The sequence below is a fragment of the Protopterus annectens genome, chromosome 9.part0 (assembly GCF_019279795.1).
Source record: "Protopterus annectens isolate FY-2018-M chromosome 9.part0, PAN1.0, whole genome shotgun sequence".
NCBI classification, from domain to species: Eukaryota; Metazoa; Chordata; order Ceratodontiformes; family Protopteridae; genus Protopterus; species Protopterus annectens.
The window spans coordinates 958,746,230-958,768,280 of record NC_056743.1 but is presented as its reverse complement, the minus strand read 5'-3'; the positions used below and the strand labels follow the sequence as shown (position 1 = coordinate 958,768,280).

At 40.7% G+C, this 22,051-nt stretch overlaps 1 protein-coding gene across 6 annotated transcripts in view; it reads left to right on the top strand.

Annotated features, from left to right (window-relative positions):
• Positions 1-22,051, top strand: part of GKAP1 (G kinase anchoring protein 1) — a 2,226,639-nt gene that overhangs the window by 1,424,825 nt on the left and 779,763 nt on the right. For all 6 annotated transcript variants that reach the window (XM_044083704.1, XM_044083701.1, XM_044083700.1 and 3 more), the window contains one exon: positions 9,319-9,474. In XM_044083704.1, coding sequence (XP_043939639.1) covers positions 9,319-9,474 — 156 coding nt within the window. The remainder of the gene's footprint in view (positions 1-9,318; positions 9,475-22,051) is intronic.

Here is a 22,051-nt window from a genome sequence, read left to right as displayed (position 1 = left end):
AAGGAAAAGAAAATGGGTTAAAACAATAGTTGCTGCAAATTATAGTTCTTTGTCCAGGGGAGTGGCCATTATAGTAAATAAATCCTTCCAAAGAGAGATTACTTCCTAGGAAGCTGACTCAAAGGGAAGATGGGTATTATTTACTACTGAATATCATACTTTAAACAAACCATTACTCTTTCTTAATATATATAGCCCCTGCTCAAATCAACAGCTCTTCATTTATGTAATCTTTAATATATTAGCCAAATACCTAAATCATCTGTTTATTGTAGGTGGGGACTGGAATGCTTTACTAAATCTAGATAAGGATAGATCGCATAATAAAAACAGACAGTCACAATCTACCACTACAGCACTTGAAGAATTACAAAATACATTTGAACTAGTTGACCATTATGTTAAATTTCAATATGATAAAACAATATCAAGATTCACTTTCTTTTCAGCCACTCATAAAACTTGGTCCAGGATAGATGCTTTTCTAATTTCCCTTGCTTTCCTTTCTAACAAATTAAATTATGCTGCATCACCTAGTTTCAGATTATTCCAAAATTAGACTTTTAATAAACTTTCAAGCTCATAAACAAAATATTTCCTATTTTAATACCTGGACGTTAAATCCTAAAATTATACAAAACCAAGAAACTACACAAGAAATTCAGAATGTGCTAGCCCAACTTCAAAATGATTTTATATCTGATCAAATTCCATATGACATACAATGGGCAACTACCAAGGCGGTCATCAGGGGTATTATTATTCAAAAATCTGCATGGTTCAAAAAAAACTATAACAATCTTAAGAATGAACTAGAGTGTCAAATAAACACTGCTGAACTAGAACTTCAGGAAAAATATTCTAAAGAACTTGAGGAAAAAATAATTGATTGGCAAAAACAATTACACAAGCACTATTTAGAAAATATCTCCTTCTTAGAATTAAGGTCAATATATCAATATTCAGAATGGGCTCAAACACCATCAAAATTCCTAGCTAGACTAATTAACATAAAAAGTGGACCTCCTAGGATCAAAGAAATAAAATATGAAGGACAGGTGAAATATAAAGATCAAGATATAGTGGACGCTTTTGAAGATATTTATAAGAAATTATACAGTATACCCTTATCATCATCTACAGACAGATTTGAGGATTTTATACATAATATAAGCTTTCCACAAATTACAGAAGATCAAAGGAAACTCTTAAAATCACCATTACATTTAAAAGAGATAAAAGCTGCAATAAACAAACTAAAATTAGGTAAATCCCCTGGGCCTGATTGATACACATCGGATTTTTATAAGTTATTATTCATGGAACCTATCTCCAAAGTGTTATCAGAAGTTTTCAACTATATAATACAATATGGTATAACAGACAAATACTTAAATAACTCCAAGACGGTGTTGATTCCTAAACCGCATTCTGACCCAACAGATCCAGCAAATTATAGACCAATAGCCCTCATAAACACTGATCTTAAGATATTAGCCCATGTTATAGCAAATAGACTTAAGAATATACTCCCATCTATTACTTCCCAACAACAAATGGGCTTTATGACAAATAGGCAAACAAGTGACAACACCCTCCTTTTAGATACCATTGTAAGACTACTTTAATAGGGATAAATGCCCCAGATATGCCCTTATAGTAGATACAAATAAAGCTTTTGATAAAGTAAACTTACACTTTCTCTTTAATATACTGCCTTTATATGGTTTTCCTCAAGAATTCATTAAAATGATCCAGGTTCTGTATCAGAAAGCTTCTACTACTGTACAGGTAAATAAACATATAACTAACCCTATACTCTTATCCAATGGTACAAGACAAGGATGTCCTCTTTCGCCATACCTATTTAATCTTTATCTAGAACCCCTCCTTCTGTTTATTTCACAAAAAAACTTTCATCATATTCCCAGAATCCACAATACAAATCTTATATACTCGGCCTTTGCTGATAACTTAAATGTATACTTCCAACTCCCCACTACTGACCTCCCAAAAATACTTAGTTATTCATGAGTTCTCTGTAGTTTCAAATTATAATTTAAATTTAAACAAGTCACACATATTTCCCCTCAATCCTGTAGGGCATAAAGAATTGTGCTTTCCTATGAGTGAGATCAAAATAAACTACCAGATAAAATATCTAGGAATAATATTTACTTCAGACTTCAAAGATATTATAAACAATAACCTACTAACTACATGGACTAGTATTCAAAACGATATGGATAGATGGAAGAACATTAATATGTCTCTACTGTCAAAAGCTAGTGTTGTCAAGATGAATTTTCTACCAAGAATACTCTTTCAATTAAATGCTACCTTTTCAAATATTCCCCAAAACTTCTTCCTTGCCATGGAAAAAGCTATATCAAGATTCTTATGGTATCCCAAATCTACCAGAATTAAATATGCAAAACTTGTACTCGCCAAAGATAAGGGGGGATTGGGGTTACCTGATTTGAAGCTTTACTGTAGTATAATTACTGAATACAGACTAATACAAATAATAAACTATGACTCATATATAAATACTTGGACACCCCAGTGGACCAAAATCTGGTATGAACAGTTGAAATCCCTTGGCTGTAATATCAAATCCTTACCATTCTTGAATTTAAACCAGGCTAGTATATACATGAAGAATTTACACCCACTAATTAAAAACATGATTCTTACAACACAGAAACTATTGAAATCATTGCAATTAGCTGACTCTTTTGCCCTTGTACAACCATTACATCTAAATCCTAATTTACTAATAAATAATAAACCAGTAAATTTAACAAACTACCCCCTGTTAAAAGACTACACAATATGGGATATATACCAATGGAAAGACTCTAGCACGGGGCAAATGAGACTTGAACTCAAACTTCCTATGAAATATAGTATTATCCTTAACCAACTTCATCATCTTATAAATGCTAAATTCTCACAAATACACACTGACTTCCAGAACATAGATTTAGTTAAATTAATACTTGAAAATCTTGCAATTAAAGGGAAAACAATTTCTAGGACTTATAAATTGTAATGAGTACAAAACATTAGAATTCTTTATTATTTTCAAACTATTGGCAAACGAAAAATCAATCACTGACTGAAGAAAATAAGAAACTAGCCATTGAAAATACAATCAAATTCATTCCTTTCAAGAAGCTGTTATATACACAAATTATGGTAAATAACTATCTATATTATACCTTATCTAAATTAAATAAATTAAATCCTAACTTTTCACCTATATGTCCCCATTGTCCGGATCTTACACCTGATATTTTACATGTCATGTGGAACTGTACTAAGATGCACAACTTATGGTGTTCCTTGAGAGTAAGATTAGAGAAGATGGGATATGAAAAATCAACCCTTATTGGGAGACAGCTATATTGTACATGAATATCAATCAACTCCCAAAAATATTAAAACATGTCTTTATTACGATGTGTGCCCTTATTAAATTCTTTATTACAAAGAATTGGAATGTCATGTCACCAATTACATGGGAAAATTTTAGCAATCTTGCTATCAAATATATCTCATCTCACAAATTAATTTATTCAAAAACAAAAAACAAACTCTATTACCAAAAATATTGGTGTTACTTGCTAGATATAATTCTTGACAAATAAAATTCGCCCACAAATTGTCATGATAAGCTAACCTTTAAATAAGAAATGAATGTAGTATAACCAGTCTTTCTTGCATCTTCTCCCTTTTCTTAGTATATGTGTAACTAGATATTTTCCCTAAACATACAAATTAATGGTTAAATTTCTATTTTTTTACTTTATATATATATATATATATATATATATATATATATATATATATATAGACTATCCCCATTCTAACTATCCCTTATGAGACCAAATGAACATAAGAATTTTCATACTTTACTTGATGTAGTGACTTCTTTTGTATATATTGTGTGTATATATATATATATATATATATATATATATGTGTGTGTGTGTGTATAATTTTCTTGGAACGAGATTGTTGTCTGTTTTCTTTAGATAGGTATTTGTATTGTTTATTTGTGTGTTTGAGTTACCTTATTGTTATTATTTGAAAAAAGAAAATTGAAATAAAGAGATTTTGGGAAAAAAAAGAAATTTGTCCCTGATTGGTTGAGAGCTATCTGTCTACACTTGTAGCCCATCCATATTGTGAATTCCTGTAGCAGTGTCCTGTTATGTTAATGTCCTGCTCTAGGATGAGTATGCTCAGGCAACTGTACTTTTTTCAGTGCATTTTGACCTCACACTTAATTTCTTGATAGCATATCAGTGTGTACCTTTCATTAGTTAAAGTCAAGACAGATATTTTTGCTGTGATGCATTTTTTTTTAAAAAGACACCTCTTGGTTCTAGAAATATGTTCACTCTGAGAAAGAACTTCCATTACTATAGTGATGCTGTTAGTGCAAGAAAAAATACTTTAAGGTCTGTGAAATAATTCTTTTGTACAAAGGCATCTTATTGATAACAGTATGTTTTTATTTTTGATGGCTTGAATATTCTTCTTTTGAAGAACTGTACTTGGTGAAAGTTGCTTTATAATAACTCAGTGAGAGAGGAGGAAGGTTAGGAGTGTAGTGGTGAGGGTAGGAACTTTGAATGTTGGCAGTATGACTGGTATAGGGAGAGAGCTAGCTGATATGATGGAGAGAAGGAAGGTTGATATATTGTGCGTGCAAGAGACCAGATGGAAGGGAAGTAAGGCCAGGTGTATAGGAGGTGGGTTCAAATTGTTTTATCATGGTGTGGATGGCAGGAGAAATGGGGTAGGGGTTATCCTAAAGGAACAGTATGCCAAGAGTATTTTGGAGGTGAAGAGAGTGTCTGATAGAGTGATGTTTATGAAGCTTGAAATTGATGGTGTAATGATGAATGTTGTTTAGTGCATATGCTCCACAAGTTGGGTGTGCTATGGATGAGAAAGAAACATTTTGGAGTGAGTTGGATGACGTGGTGGTTAGTGTACCCAAGGGTGAGAGACTAGTGATTGGAGCAGACCTCAGTGGGCATGTTGGTGAAGTGAACAGAGGGGATGAGGAAGTGATGGGTAGGTATGGTGTTAAGGAGAAGAATGCAGAAGGTCAGATGATTGTGGATTTTGCGAAAAGGATGGACATGGCTGTGGTGAATATGTATTTTAAGAAGAGGGAGGAGCATAGGGTGACGTACAAGAGTGGAGGAAGATGCACTCAGGTGGATTATATCCTATGTAGGAGGGTCAGTCTGAAGGAGATTGGAGACTGTAAAGTGGTGACAGGGGAAAGTGTAGTTAAGCAGCATAGATTGGTGGTCTGTAGGATGATGTTGGTCATCAAGAAGAGGAGGAGAAGTATGAAAGCAGTGCCAAGGATTAAATGGTGGAAGTTAAAAAAAAGGGTGATTGTGAGGTGGCATTCAGGGAAGAGTTAAGACAGGCACTGGGAGGCAGTGAAGAGTTACCGAATAGCTGGGAAACTACAGCAGAGCTAGTAAGGGAGACTGCTAGAAAGGTGCTTGGTGTGACATCTGGACAGAGGAAGGAGGACAAGGAGACCTGGTGGTGGAATGAGGAAGTACAGGAGAGTATAGAGAGGAAGAGGCTGGCAAAGAAGAAGTGGGATTGCCAAAGAGATGAAGAAAGTAGACATGAGTATAAGGAGATGAGACGCATGGCAAAGAGAGAGGTGGCGAAGGCTAAGGCATATGGAGAGTTGTATGAGGGATTGGACACTAAAGAGGGAGAAAAGGACCTGTACCGACTGGCTAGACAGAGGGACAGAGCTGGGAAAGATGTGCAGCAGGTAAGGGTGATAAAGGATAGTGAAGGAAACATACTCACAAGTGAGGAGAGTGTGTTGAGTAGATGGAAAGAGTACTTTGAAGGGCTGATGAATGAAGAGAATGAGAGCGAAAGAGGGTTGCATGATGTGGGGATAGTGAATCAGGAAGTGAAACAGATTAGCAAGGAGGAGGTAAGGTCAGCTATGAAGAGGATGAAGAATGGAAAGGCTGTTGGTCCAGATGACATACCAGTGGAAGCATGGAGGTGCTTAGGTGAAATGGCAGTGGAATTTTTAACCAGATTGTTTAATGAAATTTTGGAAAGTCAGAGGATGCCTGAGGATGGAGAAAAAGTGTTTTGGTGCCTATCTTTAAGAATAAGGGTGATGTGCAGAGCTGCAGTAACTACAGAAGGATACAATTGATCAGTCACAGCTTGAATTTATAGGAAAGAGTAGTGGAAGCTAGGTTAAGAAGGGAGGTGATGATTAGTGATCAGCAGTATGGTTTCATGCCAGGAAAGAGCACTACAGATGCAATATTTGCTCTGAGAGTGTTGTTGGAGAAATACAGAGAAGGTCAGAAGGAGTTGCATTGTGTCTTTGTGGACTTAGAGAAAGCATATGACAGGGTGCCTAGAGAGGAGTTGTGGTATTGTATGAGGAAGTCAGGAGTGGCAGAGAAGTATGTAAGAGTGGTACAGGATATGTACGAGGGTAGTGTGACATTGGTGAGGACTGCAGTGGGAGTGACAGATACGTTTAAGGTGGAGGTGGGATTACATCAAGGATCAGCTCTGAGCCCTTTCTTATTTGCAGTAGTGATGGACAGGTTGACAGATGAGATCAGACAGGAGACCCCGTGGACTATGATGTTTGCAGATGACATTGTGATATGTAGTGAGAGTAGGGACCAGGTTGAGGAGACCCTGGAGAGTTGGAGATATGCTTTAGAGAGGTGAGGAATGAAAGTCAGCAGGCGTAAAACAGAATATATGTGTGTAAATGTGAGGGAGGGTAGAGGAATGGTGAGGATGCAGGGAGTAGAGTTGGTAAAGGTGGATGAGTTTAAGTACTTGGGATCAACAGTTCAGAGTAATGGTGGGTGTGGAAGAGAGGTGAAGAAGAGAGTACAGGCAGGGTGGAATGGGTGGAGAAGAGTGTCAGGAGTGATTTGTGACAGACTGGTACCAGTAAGAGTGAAAGGAAGGTCTACTAGAGGGTAGTGAGACCAGCTGTGTTATATGGGTTGGAGATGGTGGCATTGACGAAAAGGCAGGAGTCAGAGCTGGATGTGGCAGAGTTAAAGATGTTAAGATTTGCACTGGGTGTGACTAGGATGGACAGGATTAGAAATCCGTATATTAGAGGGTCAGCTCAGGTTGGACAGTTTGGAGACAAAGCAAGAGAGGTGAGATTGCGTTGGTTTGGACATGTGCTGAGGAGGGATGCTGGGTATATTGGGAAAAGGATGCTAAGGATGGAGCTGCCAGGTAAGAAAAAAAGAGGAAGGCCTAAGATAAGGTTTATGGATGTGGTGAGAGAGGAAATGCAGGCGGTTGGTGTGAAAGAGCATGAGGCAGAGGACAGGAAGAAATGGAAACAGAAGGTCCGCTGTGGCGACCCCTAATGGGAACAGCCAAAAGAAGATGATGAGTGAGACTTTGGCAGAATTGTATCAGATAGTGATGTCAACATGTACAAAGATGTAAAAGTTGTCATTTTAGGTTTGTAAAGGGATCAAACCATATGCTGATTTTTTTTTTTTAACTGTGAGCTATCCCATGCCTATAGACCCATGAACTGATTAAGCAGAATGCTTAATAGTAGTAGCTGTAAGTCACTGACCTTGTTTGAAAATTGTTTTCAACTGTTGTGTATTGAGGGTGCAACTTTTACTTTATATGGTCGTCTTGCATGGAAATAGCTTGTGAAATGAACATTAATCCCTTCCCTACTTTTCCTCTTGAGGGAGTGACAATTCCTGTTATGTCTTTTAAGTGTTTGTTGTACCTTGTTTTTAAAGTTTGTTAAAAAGAACAGAAACTGCACCTGGCACAGGTGAAGGCCTTCTGATCTTGAAACCACCAGTCTAGGTTCAATGACACATCCACATGGAGAACTATCTTGGTAAGGCTTTATCAGTATTCCAGTTTCAGAAGCTTTACTCTTCGCAAAGGGAAGTCCTTGAGCAGAGTGTTCTCCCTTAGGAGAAACCGTAATAGTATGCTTAGCAGAGCTGGTGTGCCTTGTTCTTAGAAATGCAGTTGAGGTGTGGTCAGTAGAATTATTGTGCACTGCGCATAGAGCTGTAATGGAGGTGAGGTCAGTAGAGTCAGTGTATACTGTGCATAGAGCTATAGTGGAGGTGTGATCAGTACAGCTGACGTAAACTGTGCACAGTGCTGCAGCAGAAGTGTGATCAGTAGAGTTGGCGTGCATTGTGCATAAAGCTGTAGTGGAGCTGTGGTCATACAGCTGGCTTCATGCACTGCATGTAAAGCTATAGTGGAGGTGTGGTCGGCAGAGCTGACAAACTGTGCACAGTGCTGCAGCAGAGGTGTGGTCAGTAGAGTCTGCATGCATTGTACATAGAGCTGTAGTGGAGCTGTGGTCAGTATAGCTGCCTTCATGCACTGCACATAGAGATGTAGTGGAGATGTGGTCAGTAGAGTCGGCATGCACTGTGAATATACCTGCAGCACATATTTCATTGTGTCATTGAACATTAGTGTCCTTCAACTGATCTCAAGAGCATCTCTACTCTGTCCAGAATAAAGTCAGCCCACTATTAATAGAGTCTTTTTGTGGCAGCAAAGGCTTACATGGCAGACTGAGGGATCAGAAGTTTGTTAAAAGTCTGACATGTCAGTTGACCTTGTAAGAGTGTAATTAGGAGCTGAGAGTTTTGTGGATTGTGATAGCCTGAAAGGCCAGTTTTGGTAGTAAGAAAGATGGGAGGGGCAAATGCATCATACATAATGTGGGCATAATTTGTTGAGGACAGGGTCCTTTAAGGTCAGGGATTAAATCTGGTGCAAAGAATTAACTACTGAAGGCAACACTGGCAGTGTACCACAGAAGGTTAAGGCTTTGAGATGGTGATGAGCTTAATCCTATAGTCCTTTGTTTGATTCGCTCAGTTTTCACTTATGTACTTTGTGAGTCTGTGTGTGTAACTGAAGCAGAGTGATTACTAATGCTACTGGCCTGTCTGTTAAACAGAGCATTTGAGACTGGCAGGCTTACCTAGGTGACAAAAGTAAAGTGTCCAGGCCCCACTGGACACGAGCTACAAGCCAATGTCCTGTTAGGAATGTCTTTGGGAGGATGGGCTCTTGTGGCTTTTCTGTGTTATAGTTGTTCGATGGTTGTAGGGTGTGGTAGGTAGTAGTGAGGCATTAAGCATACATGTCCATTGCATAGATTTTATTTGAGCAGAAATAAAACATTGAGAAAAAAATAGTTAATTTAATACTGGAAGTTAATGAAAAAATATTAAATTGTTTTCACAGTCAGAACAGAAGTCATTACAGCCAGTGGCCCAGGATGAATGTTTCTTTAGCAAACTGGAAGATGATGTTAATACTATACTGTTCAGAGAGAAGAGAAAACAGCAGCTGGTGCAGAGCAATGGAACTGACAGTGTCACTTCTCATGAGCAAAGTCAGGTAAGTGTACATCTTTTTTTTTGGGTCTATATCATAAACATGAACGTTTACCTTATTGAATCCCTAAACGTCGACCCATCTTCATTGAACCGCAAAAACACCAAACGCCCTAAACCGCGAAATTCAAAACATCGAACTATCATACTTGTCCCACCCCACCGCCCACTACATACTACCTACACAAACTAAATAAACCACATACATACACTAACCAAATCCCTACATCTAACCCTAAACTAAAGCCTACTTCTAACCCTATACTAAATCTTAAATATACCACCAAGTGTGCACTTAACCCGCACCCTAACGGTCCGTAACTATCGTACACTTACCTTAAACAGCTAAACCCAAACAAACTAAATAATCGACACACACACACTTAAAACCCTACACTAAATCTAACATACATTACTATCTGTGCACTTACCTTAACCTGCACCCTAACCCTAAGGTCCGTAACTATCGCACACTTACCTTACGGAGCTATACTGTAGAAGGCCAACCATGATGATTCGACGTTTCCAGTTTCACTGTTCTGGACGTTCAATGATTTTGCATTTCGATAAGGACGGGTCGACGTTTATGGATTCGATAAGGTAAGCGTTCAACTTACTAATAGGGAACCTTTTTTTAATAACTAGTATTTTTTAATCATAACAATGCACTTACTACAAAGAAAATAATGTATATTGTTATCTTGAAAATGCACCAACTATAGAGTCTTACTTGACTGAACTTCTGTCTTCAAGATTAAATGGTACCTTTAACGCTGCAAGATAGAACTTTGCACTGTTCAATGGTACATTGAGCTGCTGTTTGGGTTTGATTTTCTACATATGATTTGCATCTTTGCAAAGAACAGAATTACTTGCAATAAATGTGTACACCATTATGTAGTACGTTGAGTTGTTTTGTGTAATTGTAACTTTTGATCATCTGTAAACAAGTAGTGCCTCTGCACTAGTCTTCACTAATTTGCAAAAGGTTTAAGTACTGCTCATGTTCAACAAACACACTGCCTTACTGACATATGAGTAGTATTGCCGTGCTACCCTCCTTAGGTAGTCTACTAAAGTTCAGTTTGTTGGTGTGATGAACATGTACTGCTGTACACACTCGGACAGGACCCTTTTCAGTTTTTCTTAGTATCATAGTAAGAGAAGGATCTCTTGGTAGACTGCTCCTTACTCTGGATCACCTCTGCTGCTCAGTGAAGATAAAAAGCATCTTAGATTTGTATGTTTTTTTCTGTCAGTGCTTGAATAGTGTCTGCTGCTTTGACTGTTTAGTTTGACTAGGCATTTGGTATGTACTTGGGTATTTACGGAAACTGCACAGTATAATTCTTATACTGCTAATTTTAAGCTGATTGTAGGTTCTTGAGGTTAACCTGTGAATTATGTTTTATGGCCATTTGTAAATGTTTAAATGAGTTTGTGTACTAATCCCCTTTTACTTCAATTCTTTAATTACCCCGTGCTTCCAGAGCTGCAAGTTATTCACTCCCGTTTTTTCTGTCGACTAAAATCTTCATTTGACAGGAAAACTTGCTGATATTGAATTTTTCTTTGTGGTTATGATTATTTTAGGCAATTGAGCAGGATTGCACAATTTTAAATGTATTTTGTTTAAATCATGATTTTGGTGCCATTTTGTTTCTTAAACATTTCTGGCAAGATTTTCCCTAAGTTTATGCATTATTTTTTGTTTTATACTGTTTTATAGTGTTTCTATTCATATGGGGATAAAGTTAGCCTTTTTTATAAGAACTGGGGGACTTTTCTTTTTGTGATTTTTACTTTGAACTGTGTTACAGAAACTACTGTCAGTTTATTCTGTGCAGTGTTCAGAACAGTACCCCTTGCGGAAGTAATCTTCAGTTTATTTAGAGGGAGACTACTGGAATTTGCTCTTTTATATTGGCCAACCATGCAGCCATTGTTTGGTATTCATCTGGCTACTTTTTTTGTTCCCTGACTTGATGGAGACTGCTGTCCCCCACCCACCTCTGCCATTTGCCCCTTGTGCACCTAAGAAACATAAATCAAGAAGTATGCCTCCGCCTATAGCTTGTGATCTGCAGTAACCTTAGGCAGGCTATTGAACCACTCACCTTCTTTTGCCTACAGGTCACCTGGTGTATTGTTAGTACCACAACTGTGCATGACACAAGGATCAGACATGTCCTCTGGGTCTGTACCAGTGCCTAGTTTGGTTATGGGAGGACCAAACTGTTTAGGAGCAGGTACAGACTCTGTTGCCAGTGCTGAAACATCTCCCCATGCAGATTCTCAAACTAGTGTAGTGCATACAAAAAGAAACAGAAAATCCACCACTTTACAGGGCAACAATATCTGACTATGTTTTCACCTGAGCTGGTGGCATTATTCAAGCTACTGATTATGTGGTGTAAACTCAGGTTATGAGTAATGCTAGTGCTCCCATCCCCATTCAGTCACCCAATGATCTTAATTTTGAAGGGGATACAGAATCTGAGGTTTTGGAAGTGTCAGAGTCTGAAAAGTCCCCTGAGGATAAATAGGTTCAGAATCCCAAACAGATGTTTTCTTCTCAATTGCTGGCTAAATTTAGGAATGTTTTCAATCAGGAGCAATCTTCTGCTGCTCCTGAGATCAGCAGGGTATATGATCATTTGGAAGATGAAGACCCTGACTTGGCAACCTTCCATCCATTGATTCCAGCATTGGAGGATTTTTTTTAAGAAAGATTACAATTCCCCTCTGCTGAAAGACCCTGTGCCTAAACAAATGTTTAAGAAGTTCAGGGTATGCTCGGCCATACCTGATCTCTAAGCCCCCTTGTCTGGCGACCCTGCTTCCATGTCCCCAGTGACCTTTGCCAAAGGAAAGACCATGTCTTCATCAAACCCAGTCCCTTAAGATAAACTAGACAAGTGGCTAGAATCCCAGGGAAAGAAGCTGGTGCAGTCCAACACAGTAGCTTTTAAAGTGCTTAACTACCAACGTTTTATGCGGAAGTTTGTGTTCAGGTGTGTATGTAGTTTAGGCAAGTCTGGTGCATCATTACCTGCTGAGCAGAAAGACTATGCGAAAGAGATTGTTTCCAATCTTTTTCAAGCATCTAAACATGCTTTAAAGAGTGCCTTAGTGGGGGCAGATGTTCTTCATGTTCAAATGTTGCAGTCATTACATTTGGGTTATCCTGCTGGCAGGTTGCCCTCAGTCAGCCTGAATTCCAAAGTCCTGGGTCCTGCATCGGTTGCTGTTGCCTCTTCCCTGACATCCGGTTGTCAGGGGTATAAAAGATGCAGCCAACGCCATTTTATTCCATCTTTCTTGCCGCGCGGTGCCCGAAGCAGAAGCAGTTCGCAAGTGCCGGTCGTCCGACTCCTGAGATTTTCTTGTTCGAGTTTCAGATCCGAAGTCTTCATTAAAAGCTAAGTACCCCGTTGGGGAAACTTTTTTCTTGCTCGGGACTGATGTGAGAAAAAGTTAATAATTGTATTTCTTGTGGGAAGCAAATACCTCATAAGGACTTTCATTCTTACTGTATTCCTTGCCTAGGCCCTGACCACGACGTTGCTAGTTGTTGGTTTTGTGCTAGATTTAACCAATGCACTATTAAGCATCGGTACGATTTTGCATTAAATTATTTTGGGAGAAGATTTAATTATACAATGTTGTCGGATAGCCATCCGACTACCGGAGTTCACAAAAAACGCAAAGAAAAGGAAAAAGACAGGCAACCAAGGTCCAAAACTGATGACGAAGCTTCTCCTAAGCAAGTCGCTGGTTCGCCGGTTCTCAGTGAGGCACTTTCACAGCCCCTGACGCCCGCAACTTTAGAGTCGCAGGCCGCTACCGACTCCCACGTGGAGTCGGCCAGGTCGCAGGATACTCAAGGTATTGGAGCCTCGGAGATTATTCCCTCAGATGGGTCCGGAGCTGCTGAGCAGGCGTCTGCTTCTGAGGGTGTATTCAGACCTAAACAACTATATATTAAACCAGCTTCAAAGACTAAAACACCTTTAAAGACAAAGAAGCAAGTTCACCAGCCACAAGGACAGGCCTCCATGCCCAAAAAACAGATGCTCAAAATGTCCGAAGACTTCATTACCTCGATCAGAGGTTCCCATCCCCCTCCTGATAAGAGGCCTAGGCAAGAGACAGACTATGAATCTTCGGATCAGGTTTCCATTTCTTCTGATCAGGAATATTCTCTTCCCCCCTATGAGGATTCTGATGCTGAAGAATCAATTCCTACAGCTTCTCCTCCTGAGGACTACTCCTTTGGGGAAACCTTGCATACCATGAGGGAGCAGTTCCACTGGAAGAGCCAAGATTTTTCAGAATCTAAGAAAAGGCTCAGAGACTTCCTTTTACTTCAACACAGGCCTCTAGCTATTCCACCTGTGTTGGACATTGTAGATGATGTGTTCTTGGAGTCCAGTCTGACCCCTGACTCTTTACTTCCGGCTCCTGTTACGCCGGACAGATACTACAGGGTCCCTGACTCTCATAAATTCCTTTTCAAAAACCCTTCTGCAGACCCAGAAACTATTTCTCAGGGTCCAAAAGGGGTCAAGGCTTCTACTGCAAAAAACCCTACCCCCTCTGATAGGGATTCTAGGGCTTTGGATAGATGGGGAAAAAAGATTTACACATCTGCTACTTTGGCTATAAGGGCCTTAAATTGCCAGTTTCATATGCTCAGATATCAGCAATATATCATGACACTGCTTAAACAGAAAATGATGGCAAATTCTGAATGTGCAGAAAAAGAAATACAAGATTTATTGCATGTGCTGAACAAGTTGGAAAGCCTACTTTGCAATGTGGTTTTCATTCTCTGGAGGCCTCCTGCAGGGCCGCTGTTACGGGTTCTGTCATTAGGAGGCATGCTTGGTTGAAAGAACAAAATCTGCCTGACCATGTTAAAGCAAAATTATTAGATGCTCCTTTACAACATGATACCATGTTTGGTGTTAAGGCAGAAGAGGTGTTAAAGAAAATGGAAGACACAAAGCTAAATCTATGCAAACAGTCAAGGATTTCTTACAGGTACAGCCACCTAGATTTAGCAGACAGTGGCCTACAAAGAATTGTTCCTTTCCAGTCTCAGACAGACCTCAAAGGGGCAGATCCAGATGCCCTAGAGGCAGATCACAACCACAAGGATCTTACAGGTCTAAGCAGTGGAGTGCCTCTACCTCCAAAGGTGCCGAGGACAAATCACAATCATACAGGAAACAGTCCCAATGACTTTCCCCTGCCAGCACCAAGCACTTATCTTCTGGCAGCACCCTTGGGGGGGAAACTAGCACTTTTTTCTCAAAATTGGCACATTAGATCCCAGGACAAATGGGTTCTAGAATTAGTGCCTCAAGGCTATAAGTTTCATTTCCATACCCTACCAAGGGCAAACGGTTGGCCAGACCTGCCAAAAAATCAATGGGCAGAGGCTCAAAAACAAGTTGCAGCTCTCATGGACATGAGGGCTATTCAACAAGTGCCTCATTAAGAGCAGGGCAAGGATTTTACTCGACTGTTCTTGGTACCGATTAAGGACCAAGCATGGAGACCAATACTGGACCTATCTATTCTGAACACTTTCCTGGATATACCAGAATTCAAGATGTTAACCTTACAGCAACTTCTGCCCATGCTGGGCAGCAAGGCTTGGCTCGTGACTTTAGACCTAAAAGAGGCATACCTGCATGCCCCAATCAGACAAACATGCAGAAGATTCCTCAGATTCAAGGCTGGCTCAAAGCATTACCAATTGTCTACACTGCCCTTTGGCTTATCTACTGTGCCCAGGGTCTTCACAAAGTGCCTGGCACCAGTAATTGCATTCTGCAGACAAAGAGGAATACAAATATATCCTTACTTGGACGACTGCCTCATACAAGCAGAGAACAAAGACATTCTACTACAGCATCTGACGTTTGTGATGAGACTTTTAACATGCCTAGGGTACACAGTCAACAAAAAGAAATCAAAACTAGTACCCTATCAAGAGATAATATTCCTGGGTGCAAGCTTAAATACAACTGCCCAGATGGCTTATCTCACTCCAAACAAACAAAGGCTAGAAAAAGTCTGCAGGCTTTGGGCTTCATGGCATCCTGCATCTTACTAATTTCATATGCAAGACTTCATATGAGGAAAATTCAATGGTACCTAAAACGTGTTTGGACACAACATTGCCACAGTCTGGAAACAATGATTACTCTAATTCCCTGCCTACAACAGGAGTTTCGATGGTGGGCTTGTCACCAAAACAAGGGACAGCCATTCTCACTACCCCCAGTCAAGCAGAGCCTAACGACAGATGCATCAGATTATGCCTGGGAGGGGGGGACACATGGCAGGAAGAGGCATTCATGGCACCTGGTCCACAAACCAAAAGCATCTACATATCAATCAAAAAGAGATGCTAGCTGTTCAAAATGCCTTGACAGCCTTCAAGGACTTACTTCATCTGGGACAACTACTGATAAAGACAGACAGCACCATGGTCATGTGGTACATAAACAAGCAGGGGGGCACTCATTCTTATCCCCTATGCAGACTAGCCATGGCTTTATGGGACACAGCATTGACTTACCAAATTCATCTGTAGGCACAATTCCTGCCAGGAAAGGAAAACACTGTGGCAAACGAACTAAGCAGAAACCTCAAGTCTTAAACATGATAACAAAGAAATGGGGATGCCCGGACATAGATCTATTTGCCTCCCCTCAAAACAATCAACTAAAAAGATTCTGCACAAGGACTTATCACAGGCAAGCTTGAAAAGTGGACGCTTTATCTTTCAACTGGACAAACCTATCAGTATATGCCTTTCCTCCGCTACCTCTCCTCCCCAAGGTACTCCTAAAGGTCAGGCAGGAGAGACCAAAAATTATTCTGATTGCCCCAGACTGGCCACGCCAGTACTGGTATCTGATCTTAAGGAACTTGTCCCAATGCCCAGCCTGGACCTAACCTCAAATACCTCATCTACTGTCCCAGCAAAACAGTCAGATTCTGCACAGCCAACTCGGGAACCTAAACCTGGCAGCATGGCAGATAATGTAGCCATACAAACCACACCTCTCAGTAAAGCTGTGATGGATTTCATTTTAGAAGCCAGAAGGCCTAGTACTAGAAAATCCTATGCTGGGAAATGGAAGAGATTTTGCGCTTGGAACCAAGCTCAAGGAACTGATACAGCTGTCCCAAATATTCCTCAGATTTTGCAATACTTAACTGAGATGCTGGACAAAGGCCTATCTTTCTCATCAATTAAAATCCATGCCTCTGCCATTTCGGCTCATTACAATACAGAGCCACCACTCTTTTCTCATCCTTTATTAAGGCAGTACCTCAGAGGAGCCAAAAACTCAAGGCCTCCATGGAGGACGCCAATACCTGCATGGGACCTCAATTATGTCTTGGAAAAACTCACCTTACCTCCTTTTGAGCCAGCTGCTACTGCAGATATAAAATTCTTACCTTGAAAGACAGCTCTGCTCCTAGCAATAACTTCTGCAAGACGAGTTTCAGAGCTGCAGGCTGTCATGGCCGTGGAACCCTTTATCATTTTTTTATCCAGACAGGGTCTCTCTGAAAACAAATCCTACATTTATGCCTAAGGTGGTATCCAGTGTAGCCCTTAACCAAAGTATTCATTTGCCAACCTTTTATCCAAATCCACAGAACAAGGGTGATAAAATTCTGCATTCTTTGGACTTGCACAGACAACTTAGATTCTACTTGGACAAAACCAAAGTTTTCAGAAAGACAGAACAATTACTGGTGGCATATGCCACAGCATCACAAGGAAAGGCTATCTCCAGTCAGACTATTTCAAAGTGGATACGTCACTGCATTCATTTCTACTACTCACAGCATGGCAAACCAGTGCCTAAGGGCATTAGGCCACATTCAACCAGAGCTGCAGCCATTTCTGCAACCTTTCTCAGGGGAGTACCAACCAAAGACATTTTAGAGGCTGCCACTTGGAGTTCAGTGCATACCTTTACAAAACATTACAGTCTGCCTCTTTACTCTAAATCCAGGGGAGGCTTTGCCACTGCAGTTCTGCAGGGCCTCATAGCCGCTCCTAATGCTATTTAGCTCTAGCCCCCCCAACCATAGCTTTGGGACTCAACCCAAATGTAATGACTGCAACAGTGAAACACGAAGAACAGTACAGTTGTGTACACTTACCATCAATGTAGATGTTCGAGTGTATTCACTGTTGCAGTCCAGGTTACCCACCTGCCATCCCCCTTATTTTTGCTGGAATTTATCTTTACTTCTCTAATCTATACAACCTAGGGGGTGTATTTGCTTATAGATGAAGGTAAAGCTTATTTCTGGTGCATGTATGTTTTATTTACATAAATTTAGCCTACCCTTTTGGGGACACCTGACAACTGGGGCAAGAAAAACTGAATAAAATGGCATCGGCTGCATCTTTTATACCCCTGACGACCTGACGTCAGGGAAGAGGCGACAGCAACCGACACAGGACACAAGACTTTGGAATTCAGGCCGACTGAGGACAACCTGCCAGCAGGATAACCCAAATGTAATGACTGCAACAGTAAATACACTCGAACATCTCCATTTCTGGTAAGTGTACACAACTGTACTGTATGGTGCCATGAAATGCAGCAATGCCAGTGTTGGTTAGGAGTTATGCTTGGTTGCACAGAGAAAGCTTTTCTTTTGAGTTAAAAAAAAGTGGCATTATGAGTGCTTTACTTGATTCGGATTGTGTTTGGTGCAGCAGCTAATTAGATCCTAAAATGGTGGGATGACAGAGGTAAACTGATGCAAGGGGTATCTTAAAATGTTCCATATCCCCAAGCCCCCTCCCCCAGTAAACAGGATCATTTTTGGCAGCCCAACAAACAGAAGTCTAAAAAACAAGGCACTCAAAGGAAATGGCAGAATTAGAACTCTGCCAAACTAACAAGAGGTGTTCTTTCCCCAAAAGGAAGATCCCCCTTCCAATCTATGACTAGGCCGACACTCAGCTTCTGTTATTCCCAAATTCCCTCTGTGTTCCTTGTCTCAAAAGTTAGCTCTCAACAAGAAGGCATGGATGTTAGTGGTTTCCGACAAATGGGTGTTTAGCATCGTTGCCAGAGGGTATAAGCGGCAGTGGAAGGAACATTTGCCCTGGATGTTCCCCTCACCCTCCAGACCAGGCTTTGTTTTTGAAACATTTTTGTCAAATTATAACTTAAGACATAGGCAAACAAACAGAAAATAAAATAAACTCTGTTAACATGTTTTTCCATTTACATGCATTATACATCACATATATTTTCTTTTGTAACTATCATCAGTCCAGCATTGCATAAATTGCTGAATTCATGCCTTCCCTTAAACCTCACTCCTCCTCCTGACATTATTCTGCATGTATTGTTCCTACAATTTCCATTTATTTCTATATAATTTTCTCTGCCTCTTTTCTGAAAATCCCTCTTCTAGTTCTTTTATCTCATTTATAATATTCAGTACTTCATATACAGTTGGTTTTAGATTCCTTTTTTGGCAGACAACAGAATTAAACTTAATAAGACCTTACTATGTCTAGAGCATTCATATCCTGTGTCCTAGCTCAAACAAATTATATCCTTAGTTGCAGCCATTTGCTCACCCAATATTTCTGTCAGAGTGGTGTGTAAGGAACTTTTAAAATCTGGCAACTCATTACACTCCCAAAACATGCATTCTGTGTTAGCTGTTAATTCTCCATCACACCTCCACCATCTGCTGTCTACCTGAGGAAGAATTATTTGAAGTCTGGTTGGAGTATAAAAACACCCATGCAAACACTTCCAGGCAAAGGTCTTAAACAGTCTGTATTTTGCATAATTGCAAGCCATACATATGCCGTCTGATTGTTCTCTTGTAATTGCTTTTCCAGATGTTCGTGTTTCACTGTTGCAGTCGTCACATTTGGGATTATCCCTGCCAGGGTAGCCCTCGGCCGGTCCGAATACCACAGACTTAGTATTTCTGCATCGGTTGCTGTTGCTTGAGGACTGACTGACGTCAGGTCATCAGTAGTATAAAGTAAGGCAGCCGATGCCATTACACCAGTCTTTCTTGCAGTGGATCCCGAAGCAGAAGCAGTTCGCACGAGTGCCAGTCGGCCACTACCTGAGTTTCGTCTACCGAATTGAAGCTGAAGTCTTCTAAAGCTAAGTACCCCATTGGGGATCCTTTTTTCTTGCACTAACTGATGTCAGAAAAAGTTAATAATTGTCTCGCCTGTGGAAATTGTCTCGCCTGTGGAAAACAAGTACCACATCGAGACTTCCACTCTTACTGCATCACTTGTTTTTGGCCCAGACCACGACGTCTCTCATTGTTGCTTCTGTGCTTTGTTCAACACCATAACTATCCATCTTCGGACTCTTATTGTAGCCAGATATTTTTGCTTATAGTCCTCAAATTCCGATACGGCTTCAGTAAGCCATCCGACAGCAGATCTTCCAAAAAAACATAAAGATAAAGACAGACACAGACTGCACAGGTCCAAACCTACCAACGACACGTCGGTTAAGCTAGTAGACAGTTCTCCAGTACTCAGTGAGGCACTTTCACAGCCACTGATGCCCGCTTCTGTTGATTCACAGACCGCTACTGAGACCCTTTTGCAGTCCAGTATGCTGCAAAACTTTTCTTCGACTAACGATTCTGCGTTTGTCTCAGCCTTGGATGGGTCCGGAGCTGATGAGCAGGCACTGGCTTCCGAGGAAGGCCTTTGCACTACCGAATCTCAACACAAACCAACGTTTTCTTTTGTGACTACCGTTCTTTCTAAATTTACCGAGTTTCCCAGGCCCAGGGTACTAGCCACACCCAAGAAACCGACTACCCACTCTTAGGCGCCTGCTACCTTGCCTCAACCTCAAATGCTTAAAATGGCGGAAGACATTATCATGCTGATCAGGGGAAGCCAAGCTACCCCCTCCAAAAGGAAAACAGATCTGTCCTCTGTAGTTTTCTCTGAACAAGACTCAGATGAATCTGAATGAGGACATGTAACCCCTCTCCACTTATGAGTATTCTGATGCAGAGGATTCCATTCCTTCAGCCTCTCCCCCAGAGGATTTTTCCTTTGGGGAAACCCTGCATACCTTAAGGGAGCATTTCCAATGGGAGAGTCAGGACTATCCTCAGTCTAAAAAGAGACTTGGGGAATTCCTAGATCTTCCACAACACAGACCCTTGGCCATCCTCCCAGTCCTGGCTGTTATGGAGGATGTTTTCCTCAAATCCGGCTCGACTCCTGATGCTCTTCCTCCTGCTCCCAGAAAACGAGACCGGTACTATAGAGTCCTTGACTCACACAAATATCTTTTTAAAAATCCCACAGCTGACCCTGAGGTCATTTCTCAAGGGCCAAAAGGGATTAAAGCTATCTCTACTAAGAACCCACTCCCTCAGACAGGGATTCCCAAGCATTGGACAGATGGGGGTAAAAAAGCATACACTTCAGCTACTCTTCTGTCAGGGCACTAAATTGTCAGTTCCATGTGCTGAAATTTCAGCAACATATCTTGGAACGCCTTAAACAAAAAATGGCTTCCTTTCCTGCTTGGGCAGAATCTAAAGATTTACAAGAGTTATTACATTCTGCAAGTCAAGTAACTAAACACACCTTGCACTGTGGTTTTGATGCCCTAGAAGGTTCTTGCAGGGCAGCAGTCAATGGATCTGTCATTAAAGACATGCATGACTTAAGGGACAGCCCCTGCCAGATCATGTCATATCTAAATTGTTGGATGCCCCCTTGTACAAAGATAACTTATTTGGCACTAAGGCAGAAAAGGTCTTAAAAAAATGGAAGAAAAAGCTAAATATATGCAAACAGTTAAGGATTTATTGCAGGTCCAGCTCCGTAGGATCAGCAGGCATTGTCCCTCCAAACACTGGTCCTTTCCTGCTCCCAGTAAACCAGCCCGGCCTAGGCCCGGTGGAAGCAGACCCCCACCCCCAGACAGCAACCCCAGGGAATGCAGATGTCTAAGCAGTGGACTACCTCCACTTCAAAACCAGGGAGTTCTAAGCCACCACCTTATGGTAAGAACTCACAATGACTGACCACCTCCACCCCCTCCCTCTGCCCACCTTCACTTACCCCTAGGAGGAAAAAAAGAAGTTATGTACTTAACATAACGTTCCTTGTTTGTAGTCCATCTTGCTTACATTCTTGCTGGATGGGTTCAGAGCCAATCCTCGGCTCCGACTCGGCCGATACTAAAGCTCGAGAGCTTTTACTGGCTCGAGGCTAACCCCTGTCCCATGGTGCATCATGGCAATTCCCCAGATCTTGTTTGCAAGAAAGTAATTGCATACATAATAGTAACTATACTATCAGTAACTATGTACATACAAACAGAATACTTTGTATTACTATTCATGCCATGTGGACGGACAACTACAACAAGGTCAGACAGCATAATGGATAGTCCACCAGTTCCTCCAGGATACAGGAAGGGGGAAAGAGGGTGGGATGCAAGAATGTAGGTGAGATGGACTACAAACATGGAACATTATGGTAAGTACATAACTTTTTTATG